General features: G+C 37.5%; 1 protein-coding gene and 1 long non-coding RNA gene across 5 annotated transcripts in view; one reads left to right on the top strand and one right to left on the bottom strand.

Moving 5' to 3' along the window:
• SMARCAD1 (SWI/SNF-related, matrix-associated actin-dependent regulator of chromatin, subfamily a, containing DEAD/H box 1) overlaps positions 1–22,255 on the top strand; it is a 79,308-nt gene that overhangs the window by 17,848 nt on the left and 39,205 nt on the right. For 2 of the 4 annotated variants that reach the window (XM_005608614.4, XM_005608615.4), the window contains exons 4-6: positions 6,138–6,309; positions 9,349–9,415; positions 15,463–15,566. In XM_005608614.4, coding sequence (XP_005608671.1) covers positions 6,138–6,309; positions 9,349–9,415; positions 15,463–15,566 — 343 coding nt within the window. The remainder of the gene's footprint in view (positions 1–6,137; positions 6,310–9,348; positions 9,416–15,462; positions 15,567–22,255) is intronic. The other 2 variants (XM_005608616.4, XM_070262252.1) reach the window with 1 other exon arrangement.
• On the bottom strand, positions 15,286–20,866 carry LOC111772851 (uncharacterized). The gene is made up of 3 exons (XR_002806938.2): positions 19,909–20,866; positions 19,563–19,788; positions 15,286–15,540 (listed from the first exon to the last, which is right to left on the bottom strand). It is a non-coding gene; the product is annotated as an uncharacterized lncRNA (long non-coding RNA).

The raw sequence follows: 22,255 nt of genomic DNA, 5'->3' as shown, positions 1-22,255 counted from the left end.
AATCATGTTAAGCCCACGGGCTGTTTGACTTTTATTCTAAATGAGGTGGGAAGCTAATGGAACGCATTGAGCAGAGGTGTCAAATGATCTGACTTAGGAGTTTAAAAGGTCTTTGAGGCCGTAGGGGAGCAGTAGTAGAAGCATGGATACTGTTGTTGTAACCCAGGCAAGAAATGATGGAGGCTTAGACCAGGCTAGTGCCTATGGAAGCGATAAGAAGTGGTTAGATTCGGGATACACTTTGAAGGTAGAACAGAGAGGATTTATTGATGGATTTCATATGGGGTGGGAGAGAAAGGAGTCAAGGATGACCCTAAGATTTTTGGCCTGAGTAACTGGAAGCATGGAGTCACCATTAACTGAGATAAGGAATACCGTTTTGGGTGTGGTGCGGGATGAAAGAAAGAGCAGTTGGGTCTTGAACAAAGCTGTGATTGAGAAGACTTAGACGTCTAAGCGGAGGTGTCAGGTGGGGAGTTGGATTTGGGACTTTTGCGTTCTGGGGAGAGGTGTAGCTTACATATCTAAATTTAGGAGCTGTGAGAATATAGATTTGATATTTAAAGTCTTATGATTAGGTGAAATCACTAAGTGACACTAGTGTAGCTGGAAAAGAGAACATCTCTTGGTTTAAGGACATAAGCCAGAGGACCTCTGGATTTTAGGAATGGGGAGATGAGAAGAAACCTATAGAAGGTTCTAAGAAGGAGTAGTCATTGTGGTAAAAGTCAGAAGATTGTGTGATCAGGAGCTCAGTGAAGAAAGTGTCGCAAGAAGTAGTGAGACATTGAGACTCCCACTGCTAAGGGGAGGATTTGCTCTTCGAATGAACTTCTTTGTGTCATCTAAAATAAAAAATAAACTTCACTCTAAAATAAAAAATGGTGGAGATCCTGTGTGGGTAATCCTAAGGAAAGTTGAGGTATTAGGACCCCAGTTTTTGTATTTTATTTTTAAAAAAATTGAAAGTTACAGAAAAGTTGCAAAAATAAGGTAATCAACTCTCACAGTTCTTTCAAAAAGTTTCATTTGTAGTTAACATTTCCCCACATTTGCTTGTAACCTTCTTCGTAATTAAGAGTTAGAATTATTACTGAATCCTTTGCCTCTAATAATTTCACATTTATCTTCTAACAAGGTCATTCTCTTAGATAACAGAAGTAGCATTTCAGATTCAGGAATACCAATTAACATTGGTATAGTACTATTGCCTATTAGAGAGTCCACACTTAAATTTTACCAGTTATCCCAAGAGTGTTCTTCGTGGTAGTACTACTAAAGTTCTGGTTTGTAAATAAGAAATGTACCCTAGAATGTAAATCAAGAGACTGATTCCTTCACTAAGAAAGCCTTGTAATGGAAAAAAAATCAGCTGAACTAAGCATTGTGCTTAGTAATGTAGTTGTTTTACATTCTGATTTGAGTTCCTTATCTTGTCGCAGGTAGATTAACAAACATTTTGAGTCTGCAGACTAGCAGTCAGTCCACGGACCGTGCTTCAATTACTGCTTTATAGTAATTTGTTTTCCCCGGCATCACAATGTTGGATTTAGTTTGTCGTATCTCTTCAGACTCATTTAATCTGAAACAGTTTCTCAGCATTTTTTTGTTTATCTTGATATTGGCCTTTGAACGTTAACAGGCCAGTTTTTTTTAGCATGTCTCTCAATTTATACGTACCTGATGTTTTTTCATAATTGAATTTAGATTAAGTGGCAGGAATACTACATAATGATTTTGTGTCCTTCTCACTGTGTCTTGTTAGGATGCACACTCATATCAATTTGTCCCATTATCGGTGAAGTAAACTTTAACCATTCAGAAACCTGTTCCTATAAAGTTAACATTTTCCTCTTTGTAATGATTACACTGTGGGGAGAAACTTTGAGACTGGGTAATAATCCTTTTCCCTAGCAGACTTTCACTCAGTAGTTTTAAATCAGCTATTACAATGATAGTTGCAAAATGGTGGTATTCCAACTAGCATTCTAGAACTTACACTTTAATTATTTGGTATTCTACAGAGTTTTCTCTTTTCTTCCTATTTAGTCATATATTTATATAGTATAGTAAATACAAAAATGGGATTCATAGATGCTTATTCAATGGATTATAATCCATTACTATCATTAATTCATTTTGATGCTCAAATTGCTCAGTTTTGACAAGCAAGGGCCCCTTCAAGCAGGCTCTGGTTTTGAGAGGGTCCTATGATTTTTTGAGCCTTTCCCTTCCGGCACAAGATGTTCCAGACTAGTACTTTCCCTGTCCTAGCCTGAAATTAGAATTAGCCGTTTCTCCAAGTAGCACTGGTTCCTCTTAGTAGGGAGTGGTATTTGAAAATCTGGGGACTAGCCGTGTTCTTTCTTTGCTCTTGGGTGAGGCAGGGGTTATGTCACTGCCCTTTAAGCAGAATGGGCTAGGAAATGAGAGAGAGGGAGGGGGAATGTGTGGTGGTGTTTTGCTGTTTTTTTAAATCATGAGATGTGATGTTACCTTTAATTTTAATCTACCACCACAAGGCTCTTCCTTGCCTCCTGTATTTCCTTCTGTGACTGTGAAAACTCTGCTTCCACCAATATCAGTATATTTACTAGTTTGCTCAATTATCCAACATACATAAAATAGTTTCAGAATTGCTGTAATCATACCACTTGACCATTAAGCCCACTATGAGTTCAAAATTTGTTTATAAGTTTTATTTGTCTTTTAGATTGAGGGTATATGGTCAAAGTACTTGGATTAAATTTTTCTCTGTGTTATTCACTTGAACTATAGTTCAGTTCATTAATTTCTGTTTGTATTCCTTTTAGGGTTTTTCCTTTGTCCCTTTTTTTAAAAAAATTATTTTTATTTAAGATATTAAATATATAAATATTTAAGATATTAAAAAGATTCCAAAAATCAAAATTCTGCATAGAGTGTGAACTCATACATGTGCTCAGAGAAGTATTACTTTTGTTCCTTCTCCTTCCAGCCCCCACCCACCCCCACCTCAGAACTAACCAGTTCGTTTGGTTTCTAGTAATAGTTTATTTTTCTTTCCTATGTCTCTTTTCTTCTTGTTTCTTATACAAAAGCACACTACATTCATATATATGTATATACTTTTGTTCTTTACTTTTTTCCACTTAGCAGTGTATGTATTCTGGAAATCATATCAGCTCATAGGAATCTTTATTCTTTTCTACAACTCCATAGTACTGCATTGTGTGAATGCTCCATAGTTAGAATCAGTACCTATGCATGGCCCATGGGCCATTTTGGTTATCAGGGTTTCTTAACCTTGACACTCTTGACATTTTGGGCCAGATCATTCTTTGTTTGAGGAGCTGTCCTGTACATCATAGTATGTTTGGCAGAATCGCTGACTTCTACCAGCTAGATGCCAGTAGCACCTCTCTAGTCAGGACTATCAAGAATGTCTCCAGACATCACCAAATGTCCTCTAGGGGCAAAACTGCTGCCCTTTTGAGAATCACTGATAGAGGTAATAGTCAGAAACTCTGGCAGTTGATGAAATCTCCCAGGAAGCATTAATAGACAAAAAGGAGCTGAAGATAGAATCCTAGTAACACTGGCAATTCAAGAAGGTAAACAAAGGAAGAAAAGCCTCCTGTAGAGATTAAGGTTAGGTTGAGAGGTAAAGGGAAGATCAGAAGTAATAATGCTGCAGAACCATGGGGTGATGGTAGGGGTGGGACAAGACTTTTAAAGAGCAACAGTGTATGGGACCGCAGAGGAATAGGTAACCAACGAAAGGTTTTTATCACAGTCAGCATTTTAGAGAATATTATTGCCCTTAGTGAGAACAATTTCACCAAAGCGGTAGGGCTGAAGATATAAAAAGTGAGTTGAGAACTATATAGGAAATGAGGAAGTAGAAAATCAGTCTTAAAAAATTTGTGAAGGAGACGAGAATTTGTTTATTTCACTGCTGTGTCCATAGTCCCTAGAACTCCTGGCACATTGAATTAATGCAATCCTGAGCACATCGGAGACTTGGGAGGAAGAGCTTAAGGAGAGAGACAAGATTTGGGAGAGAAGATAGTAGATAGTTAAAGCAGGATCCTGTAGGAAGCAGAAAGGGCTAGAATCCCTGAGCACTGAGAGGAGACTTCACCTCCAGCGAAAGGGAACAACTTTATCTGAGACCAGGTAAAAGAACGCGAAGTGGGCAATCTTGTTCTTGTTGATTTTTACTTTTATGTTTAAAGCTTAAGGCATATAAGAAAATGAAAGAATATATAACGAACACCTACATACCTACCACCTAGATTTAACAGTTGTTAACATTCTTCCTTGTTTGTTTCATTGTTTCATCTATTATTATTATTAGCTGAGGTATTTTAAAGTAAATTATAGACATCACAACATTTCTCTCCTTAATACTTGGTTATACACCCCCCTACTCCCCCCAAAACACTATTGTTATCAATGAAAAATTCTCTAAATCATGTGATTCCCAGTTTATATTCTCATTTCATGTGTGTCGTAGCTTGTCGTTCAAACTAGGATCCAAAACAAGGAACATCCATTGCATTTGGACATTACAACTCTCAACTCCCTTGATCTTGAGAAGTCCACTTGCCTCCTCTCCTCTCCTTTAAGGATTGCAACTTTTTAAAGAGACTAAGTCTCAGAGAAAATAGATTTTTCTGATTGTTTCCTCATGATGGTATTTAATGTATTTCTCTGTCACGTGTATTTCCTGTGACCTGTTACGTTAAATCCCAAGGTATGATAAGATTCATGGCCAATGTTAGTACTTACGTCAGAGGCATCTGAGTTTGATCATGAGTCTGATCACTAGGTTAAAGTTGTCATGGCCACAAGAGTAAGGACCTTTAAAGTGGTTATCCAGGGCAGGAATTGTAAATGGATTCCAACCTCAATGCTTTTTATTTTCTCAGTGAACTAACAGGCAAAATTAGGTAAGGAGCGTGAACGGAGTGAGGTGGAGTGAAAATTCAGAGTTGAGCACATCAGGAATGAGAAGTCTGGGTGTAATGGAAAGGGAGCACATGTGATTGTCTTCCCTAATATTGAAGGACAAGCAGAGTGATAAAAGAAGAGATTTATTTTATTTTGTTACTTTAGAGCATTCTTAGATCAAGATTCAAGAAGTCAGCCTAGAATCTTGTTCAAATGCATATTCCTGATCCTTGGGAACCTGCTTTTAAATGTTTTCAGGAGATTCTTAGGCATAACCAGTGCCCTAACAGGGACAACTGAACTAACATGAATGGGTATAGAGAAGTTACTAAAATACAGATTCTGGATCTGTGTCTAAGAGAGCTGTCCAAAAATAGAATTAGCTGTATAACAAAGTCTGCATTATCTGACACTGGGAATATACTTAACTATGTTCTCACCTTGCTGCTTTCTCTGATCTTTATAACTTCTTCCCATTTGTTACACTTCTACTTTCTCATCTCCATAATACCTACCATGGTAGAAAACCAAAATTTCAAAATGAGATTTTTCTGTTTGGGAGATACAGGAGTAAGATTTGGCACAAAATATCTTTTTCTCTAGGATAAGCACAAAAACTGAAATGGAATGAGGTTGAAGTTAGTTGTTGTAGAATAAAGCCTCATATGGAATAAATGCTCCCTATCTGCTAAAGAAATGTTTTGTTCCTGGCAGAGATTCTGATACTGAATCAGACCATTGCAATTGTAACATTTAGATTCTGATCACCTAGGTAGGCTGTGAAAATTCTTTTATCTTTGTTTTAGTGTAGGCTTCATAATTTCTCAGGAGCAACATGACAACACTCATGTTTTATGCAGAGTACAGGTGAAAAAAAAGGAGTAGGAAAGAGAAGGTGGGCATGCAATAAATGTGTGTGGATTGTAACAAAACAAATGCCAGGTATTTTGTTGTTCTTTTCCATCCCAGCCCAGATAACTTCAGATATTTTCAAAGTATGCCGACTTTCGGAATGTAGATTTATATACCTAACAATACTGAAATGAAAAAGTTGTTTTAATTTTTGATAGGTATGGACTGCATTTAATATAGAAAATAACTGCAGATATGCTGTATTATATGTACACATATATGTTCATTTATAATAAAATAGCACTAGTAAAAGATTAAAATATTGTTTTTTTCTCTGAAAATATTTTTAGTTCTGAACCTTCTGAAGATGAAGAGTCCCAAGGCCTTCCTGCCATGGCAGGTAGAAATAATAATGATATTTCAGAATTGGAAGACCTTTCGGAATTGGAAGACCTTAAAGATGCTAAGCTTCAGACCTTGAAGGAGCTTTTTCCACAAAGAAGTGACAGTGATTTGCTTAAGGTTATACCCTTTGATAGTAATTGGTTATTATATCTGTAATAATAGAAATCTCTCCAGTATCCAGTGCTGTATTTAGTGCATAGTCATTTTTCAAAAGATATCTTATGTTTGAAGATAATTATTAACTTTTATTTTATGTAATAGTAAAGGTAAATGCCAGAGATTTAGTTGGTGAGAGTCAACTTGTTAATAGGTGAGGTTCATTCACCTATAAATAATGTAATAATTTGAGCTTCCCTCAATAGCTCACATAGATTTTGAATTTTTTTGTGTTTAAATGGTTCTAAAATTGGGACAAACCCTTCTCCTATCTCCCACTAGAAACTCTCGGAAATGTCAAGAGGTTTTTGTTTTGTTTTTCATAATGACAAGGGGTTGCTGTTGATGTTTAGCACTGTGGGGCCAGGGGTGTAAACACTCTGCAATACTGAGGCAGTCTTGCATAACAAGAGAATTTTCCTGCCAAGAGCACCCTTGCTGAGAAACGTTGATTGGACTATAGAAACAAAATTAAGTCATTGTGATTGGACTGTAATAAATATCTCTTGTTATGAGAGTAAATAAAAATAAACCATTCAATTAAATTTTAAATAGAGAATAAATCTCTGAAGGTACGTAATAGTTTATCCTTAACTCTGCCACTTACCAGTTGAATGATGTTAGGGGAATCGTTTAATTGATAAATACAGATCACGTTTGTATTTATCATCACTGCCACCATCCCCAGTTCCCCTCCCCTAATCTGAGTCTTAGCAGGTGCCATGTCTTTATGGGCTAGGTAGGTGATTCTGAAAGGGTGGACACTGGCGTACCATATAGTGCCTGCTTTTCCTGAAAGGGCAGCTGCTCCTTAGCTTCAGCAGGACGTGGCCATGTGATATCAGTGATAGCCCATTTTTATCACATATTCAGATTTTTCAAAAAAAGTGAAAAGCCTGGATTTTTATTTAGTGTTGATCATCCATTTAATACCTTTATTGGATATAATTTACATGCCACAAAGATCACCTATTTAAAGTGTTTAATTTACTGGCTTTTAGTATGTTTACAAAGTTGTGCAATCAGCAGCATAATCTTAATTTGAAACGTTTTAATCATTCTGAAAAGAAGTCTTGTACCCATTAGCGGTCACTCCCCATTTCCCTTCCCAAGCCCTAGGCGACCACTAATCTCTGCCTTTATAGATTGGCCTATTCTGGACAATTTGTATAAATCAGATCATACAATATGTGACCTTTGGTGACTTGCTTCGTTCTCTTAACATATGATTTTGAAGTTCATCCATGTTGTATCAGTACTTTGTTACTTTTTATAGTAACTAAAGAAAGACAAAATCAAAAACACTGTTCAGGCCAAAAAAGAACATGTCTGAATCAAAGGTGGTCCTGGACCTGCTAGTTTGAATTCTAAGTGTCGATTAAATTCTTCCTATTCTCTGATATTTTTAACATGAATTTGTTTTTCCCAGATCATTTTGATCCCTTCTTACTGTTAGCTAAATGAAACTTTGGTGGTCTCCTAAGTCTGCATTTTTCCCTACTAGCATGTTATATGCCTCCTGGGGTGATTTTTTTTTCCAGAAAAAGAAGGGAAGAAATGTAGCCACTAGTAGCAACGCTTACAGTGTTGGAAAGAACTTTCAACAGAATAAACGCGATAGAGTATTAAAATATTAAACATAAAGTAGCAAGTCTCAGTTTAAAAATACGTTAGCTTGATTGCCAATTTTTCGTGTAGTTCAAGGGGATTTATTTCCTGTAGAAATATTTATCTCTAATTATGTTGTTATAATGGCAAAATAGGATTGATACACAGACTTTGTATGTATGTTTCATTAATTAGTATCTGAAATTTTGGGAATTTAGCCTATCACTTGCTCAAAAGCAGAGTACTCTCTTGAAGTAATCTGGATTTCAAGTGATCCCCATCATTTCAAGAGACTTAAAGATGACATGTATGAATTACTCTACGAAGACTTTTAGACCCATATAAAAGAATTCATAAGTTAACAAAATATAAATTTAGTCTTAGGCTTGATAAGAATGTCTTTTGGCTATTTTGAAAATGAGGGATTTTGAGGATCCAAGATTAGGAGAAGTAGTGTAGAGGAGAGCACTCTTTGGTTTAAGGCTCTTTCATTGAATACAAAAATAGCTTATTTAAAAAAGTAAGATTTTTTAAAACAAGTAACTCATTGAAAATATAGGAAACTATAGCAAGAGAAAACTACAGGATGTTCACTTCCTTCTGAAATCCAAAATGTTATAGAACAGTATAAAAAATGGCATACTGAAACTGTCAGTTATCTAAGTAATATATGAATATGTTCTTGAACAAATTCAAGCAATTCAGAAATAGAGTAACAATCAAAAGAGCCCTTTATCCCACTCATCTTAAGAAGTATTAGATTTTAAAAAATGTAGGATTGTGGCTTATTTTTTCAGAAATCAATACTGTAAATGTCTGTCAGTCTCTCATGTGCACGCGTACACACACAGTGACTGGACACGTAAGTAGGAAGTTTGTAAGGCTTCAGTGCACAACCGTCTTGAATAGAGTGTACATATTTGACTATATTTTAATTTTTCCTTTATAGTAATAAGTAAATCTGATACATTTTAAGATGCTTAGACAAATTCAGATTTTTTTTAGATAAACTAGGTTTTCTGAAAATGTATCATAGGACTTAATGAATTTAAACTAGGACATACGTATTCCTCTACCTTGTGTATATTTAATATTTTTGTTCTTAAATACAGTCATGTGCCGCATAGTGACTTTTTGGTCAACAACAGATACAACACTTACACGACGGTAGTCCCGTAAGATTAGCACCATGTAGCCCAGGTGTATATAGCCTGTACCATCTGGGTTTGTGTGAGTACATTCTGTGATGTTCACACAATGGTGAAATTGGCTAACAACACTTCTCAGCCCATATCCCTGTTGTTAAGCGATGCGTGACTGTGTTTTGATAACTTTGTGAAATAATTCTTCTAGTGTTATTTTTTAAATGTTAATCTTTTCTCATTCTGTTAGTTGATTGAATCAACAAGCACTATGGATGGAGCAATTGCTGCTGCCTTGCTGATGTTTGGTGATGCAGGTATGTCCGACTTAGTTTCAAGACAAGTTGATATATTAGTTATATAATAATGAACATCTTCTCATTTTTAATATTGCTCTACAATTTACCAAGCTCCCTCATGAATTCTTAGAGGAGCCTTATGAGGTATTAATAGCTTCAGGTTTTTTAGACGGTTGAGTTAAAGTTAACCTTAAGAAGATTAAGTGACTTACCTAAGGTCATACAGCTATTTGGGAACTGAATTTTCTGGGTTGATTTTTTTTCACCCCCATAAAAGAGGAGAGGTGGTTTTTCATTGTAATTTTATTTGTTTTCTACAGATGAAATCTCGTATCAGTGAAGTTTTAGACGGCATATTTTCTTTCTTGTGTCCTTTCTAATTGCATTGTGGTTTTATTTACAGGTCTGCAAATCTGTGTCAGTAGGAACATAATGTCTTGTGGAAAGTCCTAGCTGGTAATCAGCATTCCTTCATTTAGTAAATATTTATGCTATGTTCCAGGCTTGAGATACAAAAATAAATGCACTCAAAGGAGCTTGCAATATAAAACCACCTCCAATTTTTTTAATAAATGCTATCTAGATTTTTTTTTCTCACTTGTACATACCAAACAAAAAATAACCTGTAATCACACTACAAAAAATGTATTTAAGGAATGAAAGCAAGCCCATATGCATTAACCACTTTTAAATTTGCTTTGTATAGCATTCTCCAACTTTTCCTATTCTTATACACAACATTATATAATACATACACATTAGGGTACAAAATGTAATTACAATGTTGATTTGGATTAAAAAAAATCATTTGATGATTTGTCACGGCAACCCATCAGTACAATCAGATATATCTAATTAAAAACAATGGCTCCATAACATTCCTCTGTGACTACCCATAGGATTAGTTTATTATTTCTCTATTAATTTGCATTTGTTTGCATTATTTCTTATTCTAGTATTGAAATAAATAGCCTTATAAGTAAATCTTTATGTTAGTATTTCTGTAGGCTAAATGTCAAACTAGAATGCTAAATCATAGGGTATGCACATTTAAAATTTTAATATGTACTTCCATATTACTTTTTTAAGCGTTGTGCCAGTTTATGCTTTCATCAACAGTGTGTGAATAAATGCCCGTTTCCCTAAGTGGATTTTTTCCAGTTTTTAAATTTTTTTTTGAAACTTAAAAATATATACAAAAATACAAAATAGTATAATATGTTCCCATTGGCCCATCCTCTCTCTTTAACAATTATCTACCTCGTTTTACCCCCACTAAGTAGATTATATTAGAGTAGATTCCAAAGATGATATTATTTCATTCACATGATGTATTTTAATTCTAATTTTCTCCACTTTGAGCAAAGGAACAGTATTGTGTTGTGTGGTGTGTGGGAGCTGTCTACACAGAATGTTAAGATTCTTCCTTTTATTTACTAGCTGTGTGACCTTGGGCATTGTTACTTAACTCTTCTATGTGTCTGTTTCCTTAGAAGTAAAATAGTATGATAAAAGTACCAAACTCATAGGTTGTTGTGATCAAGTTAATGTGCAGTTCTCATGGTGCATGATATATAGCAAGTACGTAGCGTGTGTTCGTGGTTACTTGTTCTGGAGGGCCGTCTGATGATGAAGATGGTGCGGGAGAAGGCTGCCCGTGTCTTCCTCATGACCATACCCTAGCGCTTGCTGTAAGTTCCTGAGGGAGGCTCAGTAACATTTGCTGAGTTACAGAATGGCTAGGACATTTTACATATTCTTTCCTGTCCTCATATCTCAATATTCCATAATCTTTCCATTGAAAAATTTGTAGAATAACTTTACTCCACAGTAGTGTCTAATTTTGTTTTCTCTTGAGCAGTTTATGTCGTTCAACTTATTCATTAGTTTAACAAATAATTATTGTGCACCTACTGCTCAGTGCCAGATGCTGCTTTAGGCACTGAGGATACGTAAGGAAACAAAATGGACAAAACCCTGCCCTCATGGAGTTTACACTCGCCGTTAAATTTGAACTTCAGCTGAGTTTTTTTCTTCTCATTCTTATACTGTACTTTGATGTTATTTCTTTTTAAAAAAATGTTACGTGGCAAATTACAAGGAAAGAGGATATCAGGGTTTCCTTGTTTTTTAAGTAAACTTCCATGCTTCCTCTTGGAATGGACAGGAAGTCATATCAGTCATTTTCATCATTACACTTTTGAGGTGATGTATGGGATGACAGCTTTGTCTCACCAAAATAAGATAACCTTCAATATACTGTATCATCAGGATGAGAAGTATTTTTGATATATTAGGACAGTTTTCAACAAAAGGCCTTTTAAACACCTGTAAGAGTTCTTAGTTCCACAAATCATGATGTTGGACATTGTTTTTACCCCAAATTATAATCTTTTATAGACAGTATCATCCTGCATATTAAAGAATAAGGATGTCTTTTATGCGTTGTCTTCTGAAAGTTTTCATTTATGAATACTAAGTTATAAAAACAAAAAATATATATCCAAAGTTTTAACCCTACTTTAAAAGGTAAAAATAGAATTTATTGATCTTGCCAGGAGTTTCTATAGCTATTTCTTCCACTTCTCTATATCTGTATTAGTAGTCAAAACATTTTTATGTGACTGTCATCTTGTTATATCTACTGTTTTGTAACCTTTTCATTTATTAGAAACATCTTTCCAGGGCCGGCCCGGTGGCGCAGCGGTTAAGTTCGCACATTCCGCTTCTTGGTGGCCTGGGGTTCGCTGGTTCGGATGCCGGGTGTGGACATGGTACCTCTTGGCACCCCATGCTGTGGCAGGCGTCCCACATATAAAGTAGAGGAAGATGGGCAGGGATGTTAGTTCAGGGCCAGGCTTCCTCAGCAAAAAGAGGAGGACTGGCAGTAGTGAGCTCAGGGCTAATCTTCCTCAGAAAAAAGAGACATCTTTCCATGTTATTTTATTTTTAAAAGTATACCTTTGGGGCCGGCCCAGTGGCGTAGTGGTTAAGTTTGAATGCTCTGCTTCAGCAGCATGGGTCACAGGTTCAGATCCCAGGTGCAGACCCAGCACCATTTATCGAGCCTTGCTGTGGCGGCGTCCCACATAAAATAGAGGAAGATTGTCACATGGGTTAGCTCAGTGACAATCTTCCTCAAGCAAAAAAAGAAGAGGAAGAATGCCACTAGATGTTAGCTCAGGGCCAGTCTTCCTCACCAAAAAAAGGAGGAAAGAAAAGTCTGCCTGAGTCTTTGTAACCGTGGCATTTATGTTTGTATCCTAATTTATGTAATATCTTATTGATGGGTATTTAGACACTTTGGTAGAATTTTGTATGTATGCAAAGTGATAGAAAATGCACGCTTTATGTCAGTTTTGTGGAATAAATTTCTAGAAATTTATAAGGATTTTTTTTTTTTTTTTTGACAAAGATTAGCCCTGAGCTAACATCTGCTGTCAATCCTCCTCTTTTTGCTGAGGAAGACTGGCCCTGAGCTAACATCCGTGCCCATCTTCCTCTACTTTATATGTGGGATGCCTACCACAGCATGGCTTGCCAAGTGGTGCCATGTCTGCACCTGGGATCCAAACCAGCGAACCCCGGGTCGCTGAAGTGGAACGTGCGCACTTAACCGCTGTGCCACCAGGCCAGCCCCAGGAATTGTTGGACTTAAAAATATACGCATCTAAAATTCTGAGATGTATTATTTAGATTGCCTTCCAGAAGAGCTGTGACAATTCATAATGTTTAAAAGTGCCTATTTGCCCACAGTCTGCTCGGACTGTCCATTCACTGCTCTTTACTCTTGGGGAAAAAAAAAAAACTACTATATTTTATTATTTAATTAATTAATGAGGTTAAGCATCTTTTCAGTTTTTTTCCTGTTGAACTGCCTACTTGTGTTCTTTTTTCATATTTTCTTTAATTTCATGTTTTATTTTTCATTTTTGACTATTGTATTTAGGTGAAATTTATTTTTATCTGGAGTGTGAGATACATCCCTAACTTAGTTTTTTTTTCCCCCTGAAATTGATGATGGGGATTCCCAATAAAAGATGAGAATTTGTGAAATACATAATTTAGAAGTGGTATTTAGTGTAGAATATTAACTTGTTTTCTTTAGATATATGCAAAATTTTTAATTGATAATTATAAGTAGAATAGATTTAGATGTAGATAACTGAGCATTGTGTGCTCTTATGTAACCTTTTGTACTAAAATTTTAGTTGTACATTTTCTCCCACATTTATTTGCAGATTTTTGCCTTGTAGCCATTTCATATCTGTGTGAAGATTTGATGACATAATATTAACAAAACAAAAACCATGTATAAGCAGATAACTAAAACTCGAGAGTTTTTTATTGACAAAGCAAAGCTCTTGTTCCTTTTAGGAAAGAATTAAACATGGCTTGGTGACATGGCATAAATCTTCTAGTTTGAAGCTTTTCTCAGACTTATTTACGAGCAGTACTCACCTGTCCTCAGCAAATAGATAGGTGATGATGGGATGGTGCTGATCATATAGGTGATGGTGGAATGGTGCTTATATTTAGCCCTTTTTAAAGCAGATGCTGGAAATTAGTTGGCATATGTAGAATGAACATTTACTTTATGAAGCAAATTGGGAGAAAAAAATTTAAGCATTCATACTAACGTGTAATTACTATAAAATATTAATGGCATTTAATTTCATTATAGCCATATTATGAAATTTTTAGGCTTACAACTTAAAAGGTGTCATGTTTGTATTCATTTTGAATATTCTGTTTCTACACATTTTATTTCTAATTGCATAGAGGACTAATATAATTAATACTGAAATCTGAAACCATTATAAGCTTTAGCAGATGCTTTCTTTTTGGGGGGGAAGAAAATAATTATGTATTATCTACTTATATGCCAACTACATTCTTATTTATTGTGTCTTTTAATTATCACAAGATGTCTGTGAAATAGCTGTCATTATTCAGAATTTTACAGATGAATATATTAGGGCTTAGATAAATTAGATAATTCTGCTAAAGTCACACACTAAGTGATGGTGCTTGGATTCAAACCCATGAGGTTTTGATCCTACGATCTCAGTCACTTTGAATTGTAGCATGTTGCCTCATTCATTACTTTGAGTGTGAAAGCACACACCACCAGGCAGAGGGGCCCTTTTCCTTTACCATTTAGATCTTACGTATTCTGGTAACTTTTTTTTTGCATTTGGACTTATTTTTTATTCTTTTTTTCAGGTGTACATCATTATATTTCAGTTTCTGTATATATTACATCATGTTCACCACCTAAAAACTAATTGCCATCCATCACCATATACATATAGCAGATGCTTTCATACTAGCACAGCAATATATCTCTGGAATTTGCTCTCTGAAAGTGAAAGTATTTAAGAAATAGATAAATGTGTACAAAGTATAAATATGTTACATAACTGCTTAAGATATGTAAATTGAGTTTTTCTTTCAGCCGTGACAAAATATGCAAATTTCCTATTGCCGTTGTACTCTCTTATTTTTAGGTTAAGAGCGTGACCCGCTTGAGCTCTCAATATCTCGGTTCCTCCTCATTTAGAAAATGAGAATATTACCTACTTTGTAGGTTCGTTGTGGAATCTAAATGAAACAACAGTTAAAAACGCCTTCTGCAAAGCCTGGTCCGTAGTAGACACAATGATTGGCGTCAGTAATGTATTCAGATAACCACAGTGATGGGGCTCTGCTTTTTCACTGCTGAACGCTCAGTCACTGGGCAGAACCCCTTCCTCCCAGTGTTGTTCTGTAAAATTACTAGTCAGTTTAGAGATGTATATTTTCAGCATTGAATAATGTGATGGTTTACAAATACGTTTTTACAGTGATTTCTACTTTTGAAAGACTGAAAAAGAGTCTCTGTTCACTTTTTCTTCAATTCACTTGACATTTATTGAGTATATGCTACATGTAGAGGAAATGACATTGGGCTTGATGTCAAGAGAACTGTCTACAGATGTACTCATTATAACATTCTGCCTTTGTATTGCATTAATGATTCTTATGATATCTGTGCAAACATTGAGTGTCCTCCTCTGTTTTAGAAGGTGGTGGACCCAGGAAAAGAAAATTATCTTCTTCTTCAGAGCCGTATGAGGAAGATGAATTTAATGATGATCAATCTATAAAAAAGAAAAGACTGGATCATGTAAGTTACATTTGACTTGTGGTATCAAAATTAGCTGGGAAGCACAGAATATGTTGAGTCTAGATATCAGACCTGAAAATACACCTAAATGAATCAGTCTTCTCTCTCACAGCTAAGCCAGAAAATTGATGTTTGCATTTCATTTGTGACTGTTTTTGCTTTCTTTTAAATTTGTCCAGTATTAATAGCTTATCTCTGAGTTATAAAATTAATTTAAAAAAATATTCTAGGGGCCGGCCCAGTGGCGTAGTGGTTAAGTTCACACATTCTGCTTCGGCGGCCCAGGGTTCGCCAGTTCGGATCCCAGGTGCAGACATGGCATCACTTGGCAAGCCATGCTGTGGCAGGCATCCCACATATAAAGTAGAGGAAGATGGGCATGGATGTTAGCCCTCGGCCAGTCTTCCTCAGCAAAACGAGGAGGATTGACAGCAGATGTTAGCTCAGGGCTAATCTTCCTAAAAAAAAAAAAAAATTTTCTAGTGGTATGGTAAAATAACTTAGGAAAATATACTTTTACATTTTATTTCATAAAAGTTATAGATATATATATATGAGTGTACAACACTTAGGAAAATAACTGTTAACTGCCACCAGCACCATTTCCTCCTCCCTGGTGGCAACTACTTATACTTCTTCTAAATGACTTCTTTGACATTTATCTGCTTATCTACAAATAATAGTGGTTGTGCTCTTATGGATGACTTTAGTTTTCCATTAACTTTTTTACTTTATGAATAGAAATTACTAAGAGGCCTCGCAGTGAATCTGGACACAGTCCTCCCTGTCTGCAGTCATGACAACACAGCTTCTTCTGGGTCATCAAAATCAGTCACCCCAGCCAGCACAGTAACCTCCTTCTTTGCCTGTGATTTAGTGACATAAGAATCCCTCAATAGCCAGGTGGCAATCTCTACCCTAATTGAATGGGGACAGTTGTAACCCTCCATGGAAGCACTCTTCCCTTAGGAGCTAATGTTGAAGGGAAGTAAAAATTCTGTGAGTGGGTCTTTAGGTATGAGGAATAGCTGTGATGGAAGATACTGGGCCTGTGTTTTAGTACAGACCTATGTATAATGGCTGTGGGAAAAAGTGCATTATATTGATTGCTGATTCATAACTTTTGCTTTGCTTGTGAACAGCAAAGCTTGTGAACATCCTGTTGAACAGCACATTAGCCTTGTAGGATGCTATCAACAAGTGTACATTCTGAATTTTCAGAGTGATACCACTGTTTTGTAAGCCATCTGCTTCTAGGTGTTGAGGCACATGGTGAGATCAGTGAATTCCATGAACATGGATCCATTGATGTACTTTTCTTCCAGTGAAATTAGCTCCCTGGTCAGAAACACTGTTGTGTCACGATGTACTGGGACTGTGAATTTGACTTTCCTTGTATCTGTAGATGAGGTATTAGTTTCCTAAGACTACCATAACAAAGTACCACAAACTGTGGGGCTTCAACAGCAGACATATATTGTCTCACAGTTCTGGAGGATAGAAGACCAAGATCAAGGTGGCGGTCACATGGTTAGTTCTTTCTGAGGGGTGTTCCATCCTGCTGTCCTAGATTCTAATGGTTTCTGGCAATCTTTGGTGTTCCTTGATTTGTAGATCTCTGCCTTCATCTTCACATTGTGTACTTCCTGTGTGCTTCTCTGTCTCTGAATTTCCTCTTTTGGGGCCGGCCCCATGGCCAAGTTGTTAAGTTCACATGCTCTGCTTCGGCAGCACAGGCTTTCACCGGTTCACATCCTGGATGTGGACATGGCACCGCTCATCAGGCCATGCTGAGGCGGTGTCCCACATGCCACAACTAAAAGGACCCACAGCTAAAAAATATGCAGCTATGTACTGGGGGGATTTGGGGAGAAAAAAGCAGAAGAAAAAAAAAGATTGGCAACAGTTGTTAGCTCAGATGCCAATCTTTAAAAAGAAAATTTTCTCTTTTTATAAGGACACTAGTCATTAGATTAGGGCCCACCCTAATCACCTCACTTTAACTTGATTACCTCAGTAAAGACCCTGTCTTCAAATAAGGTCACATTCTGAGGTACTAAGCATTATTCAACATGAATTTTGGAGGGACACAGTTCAACCCATAACCGGTGTTGCCAAAAGCAAGTGGGTAGGGAAAAGTAATTTGTACTCAGAGTAGGTTTCTATTACTGTCTCTTCCACAATGAAAGGAATCCAGTGTAATCAACTTGCCAGCACACAGTTGACTGAATCTCCCAAGGAATGGTGCTATCATGGGAACTCATTGTCGCCCTGTGCTCTTGGCAGGTCAGATATTCACCAGTTGCGATAGCCACATAAGTCTTGGTGTGGGACAGTGATATTTTGTTGATCTGCCTGCTTAACCTCAGTCCCTGTTGCCATGGGCATTTATTATAGACCATTGAGCAAGCATCCGAGTGGCTACGGTCTTATTGGTGTTCACAGAATGAATCATCTCGTCCACATGATTCGTAAAAACTTCCTCTACAATAGACACCCTTTGCTGAGCAGTCACATTGAACACTGTTATCCTTGCCTTCTGTTCTTGGAAAAACTTACGAGAAGTTCAGCAATGCATCTCTTCCTCAGACTTGTAGTCATTGATCTTCCATTCTTGTTCTTCTCCTTAGCTATTCTCTATGATATATCATTGATCTGTACCTCTGGCCATTTCCTTCTATACAAAATTGACAAAGTTGTGCACAGGGCTACTGTCTTAAATGTGATTATATTATAGCAGTTGTTCATTTTCAGCTGGTTCTAACAATTAGGTAAACCTTTTGTAAACAAGTTCAGATTTTTCTCCCGCTTTATCTGATCATAAAGAAGTCCCCATAGTGCCTTAGATATTGGTTGAAGGAGGGGCATCAGCAAAGCAGAAGTAAGTCCCGTGGGAGTTACTTCTGCACATGCAACTTATTGGAGCTTCATGCACCTGCTCAAGTCCAGTCTCAAATATACTCCACTTGTTGATGGGTGGCTGCTGCTCATGCTGTTTTAGGCTTGGTGGATAAGATACCCAGATCACGTAACAGCTCGTGTCTCATGGTCACTTGATGTCCCATGGCCCATCATTCTGGTCCTCTCAGAACCCCCTATCAAGCCAACAGTTGTTTCACAAAAATGGATCAGTCTGTTCTGTTTTAAAAAGGTGAATTTGTTCCAGTGCAGTAATTACGTTAGAAAACAGAGTGTATCCTGAATTTTGTGTTGTCTAGGTAGAAGTTTGTCTATGAGAAATGCTAGGTGAACACAGAGAACTGCACCTAGCTTAACTGGCCACATAGGAATACAACACACACACCTCAGACATCTGCTGGCCGGGTCAGTTCACCACGTTTGTTATCCCACAAGATTGTGTTTTGTTATTCTTTCACATTTGTGAACTTTTCTGTTTGAAAAAAGCACTCATTCAGCCTCCCAAACATATCTAAGCATTCTCATTCAAAAATACCAAGCAGTAGATATGAAAGGAAAGTTTTAGGTGTTGAGCGGAGGCTTGAAACAAACATTTGGAAAGAAATGAGAACATGAGATACATATACCTTGAGCAGCAGGCGTAGAGGAATCCACACTGTGGACCATTAGAGACAGTGCTACAAAAATAAAAGTATATAGCTGGGTCATCTTCAAATGCTGTGAAGTCAGTGAGAACGGTCATAAAGAAATAGAAGGAGGGCCAGCCCTGTGGCCACGTGGTGAAAGTTCTGCGTTCTCTGCTTCGGCAGCCCAGGTTTATGGGTTTGGATCCCGGGTGAGGACCTGCTCTACTCATCAGCCATGCTGTGGAGGCATCCCACATACACAACATAGAGGAAGTTTGGCACAGATGTTAGCTCAGGGCTAATCTTCCTCACCAAAACAAATAGAAAAGGAAAGACTTGAGCATTTGAATTAAAGACCAGAGAGTGAAAAAATCAGAAACAACCTTTTTCATGTGGATCTCTATATCTGTATACAAAGACCTTAAACAGAAATCAATCCTGGAAAGCTTACCCTCTTTTAGTGCCGGTAATGGTTGCGTTAGTGGTTTCAAACAATGCTGTAAATTCCTAAGCCATCAACTGTCACATGAAGCTATGAGTGCAGATGGGAAAGCTGCAGAAGAATTTTCCAGCAGTGGTAAGAAGCAAACTGAAGAAGGCGGCCACACACTGAATTAAATTCTCAGTCTTGATGGAACAGGTATCTGTTATGAATGCATGCATCAAAAGACTCAGATCTGAAAGACAGAAAACACTCTAGGTAGGGTATAAGGGTTTGAAAGGTAGCGGCATTGTCATGTTCAGCACCAGTGCCAGGAAGAGGCTTGGAGCTGAAGCCACTGGAGTTTATCACTTACCAAACTGAGCCTTTTAAAAGAAATTCTTAGTCAGCCTTGGAGTTCGCTACAGGTATAGCAAAAATGGATGGCCTGCCCAAATCTGCACTGATGTTGTTACTTAATTCTTCTCTGTTGTAGAGGGTTATTGAAAAAAAAACCCTATGTGTTTTTCCATAAAACTTAGCTTTTAAAATTCTCATAATTCATCAAGCCTAGCCCTCTATAAAAGCTAAACCCAAACTTTTTCTTCCCTTTTTTCCTTTTTTTCCCTTGAAAACCACCTTTGCAGACAGCCCCTTGATAAAAAGGTGATAGTAGTATTTATGGCTTACTGTTGAAAGTGGCCATTTAAGGTGCTCATTGCTGTTATTGAAGGTGAGGATGCCAATACAGTTACGGAATTTTGGGAGAGATTTAACGTAGGAATGGCTGTTGCTGCCACTGCAGAAGCCTGGAGTGATAGGACCAGAGCGCTTGCGTTGTGTATCCTGGAAAATTCCTCTTGATGTGTAGTTTTGAAGGATGTGATCCTTCAGAGAAACTTTTGAAAATCAAAACAAGATGTGTTGATTTAGGAGAACAGGTTGGATTTGAGGAGGTAGAAAATGAAGATGTTGAAGAGCTTCTAGGGTCCCAACCTGATGATCTAACCGCAGAAGACTTGGAACAGTTTGCTGCTCATGGCCATATGGATGTAGATGATGATGGTGGCTGATAATCATCAAAAGGCTATATTGTGACAGATTAATACATCAAGTTATCAATTTTTTGTTTGTTTTGTGGAAGATTAGCCCTGAGCTAACTTCTGCTGCCAATCCTCCTCTTTTTTGCTGAGGAAGACTGGCCCTGAGCTAACATCCGTGCTCATCTTCCTCCACTTTATATGTGGGACGCCCACCACAGCATGGCTTGCCACACAGTGCCATGTCCGTACCTGGGATCCAAACCGGCAAACCCTGGGCCACTGAAGCGGAATGTGCAAACTTAACTGCTTCGCCACCAGGCCGGCCCCCAAGTTATCAGTTTTTTAAGTGTTATTGACAATAGTTGTACTGGTTTGGAAATAATGGCTTTAATGCTGAACGTAGTAGGAGAGTCATGTGTGGCATCTAGATGAATTTGGAACTGTACAGGTAGCTTTAGTATGAAAGGAGGAGAGTAGCAAAGCTGCAGAAATTTATTTATTTGTTTATTTTTAAATTTATTATTGATATTTTCAGCCAGTACAGCAAAGATAACACAAGGACAATGAGCCATGCCTTTCTATAGCTGGTGCTAACATTTTTTTTTGGTGAGGAAGATTGGCCCTGAACTAACATCTGTACCAGTCTTCCTCCACTTTGTATGTGGGATGCTGCCGCAGCATGACTTGACAAGTGGTATGTAGGTTCATGCTCAGGATTTGAACCAGTGAACCCCGGGCCACTAAATCAGAACGTGTGAACTTAACCACTGTGCCACCGGTCTGGCCCCTGGTGTATTTTCTTAATCATTTAATGTGTGTAAAATTATTCTACCCTTTTGTAAGATTCCTTTCTCTTTTTTTAATGTGTTGCTGGTTTTTTTGAATGTTGTGCCTCTAAGATGATTTTTCTCACTGTAGTTTTCATTTTTATGATTTTGCACAGCATAGTAAATTTTAGAAATGCGTTTGTCTAATACGCATTTGTCTAAGAGCAGGACAGACTATAGTTGTCAGCAGAAGAGGACATGACCTTTCTTCAAAACCTGATCTCTGCTGTGATTTCTCCTCTTGGGGCTTGCCAGAGATTTCATACAGCATCTTTATTGGCCACAGATTCTTTGAGAATCATTGCATCTGCTTTCTGGTCACAAAACCCAGTTGGCACAACACCTCGTACTGCACCCTGGACCTCCTCCAGAGCTTTTTCTTAATCTGGGCCCCATTCATAACTGACAGTTTTTGTTTCGTTTTGTTTTCTTTTTTTTTTTAAAGATTGGCACCTGAGCTCACTGTTGCTGATCTTCTTTTTTTATCTTTTCTCCTTCTCCCCAAAGCCAGTACATAGTTGTGTATTCTAGTTGTGGGTCCTTCTAGTTGTGCTTTGTGAGACGCCACCTCAGCATGGCCTGATGAGTGGTGCCATGTCCACACCCAGGATCCAAACCTGTGAAACCCTAGGCCTCCGAAGCAGAGTACACGAACTCAACGACTTGGCCACGGGGCCAGCCCCCATAACTGTCAGTTTTAAAGATGACTTTGTGAACACATCAGAGCAGTACACACCGTAATGAGGTATACCTTCCCTCCAGTGTTCGATGAGGCCCACCAAGTGTTGTCCTTCTTTCTTAGAGGCAGATAACGTGAAGCCATTTGGCCTTTGTTTTTTCAGAGCAGAATTTG

This window comes from Equus caballus, chromosome 3, assembly GCF_041296265.1.
Source record: "Equus caballus isolate H_3958 breed thoroughbred chromosome 3, TB-T2T, whole genome shotgun sequence".
NCBI classification, from domain to species: Eukaryota; Metazoa; Chordata; class Mammalia; order Perissodactyla; family Equidae; genus Equus; species Equus caballus.
The sequence above is the reverse complement of the archived record's forward strand: the minus strand, read 5'-3'. Positions and strand labels throughout refer to the sequence as shown.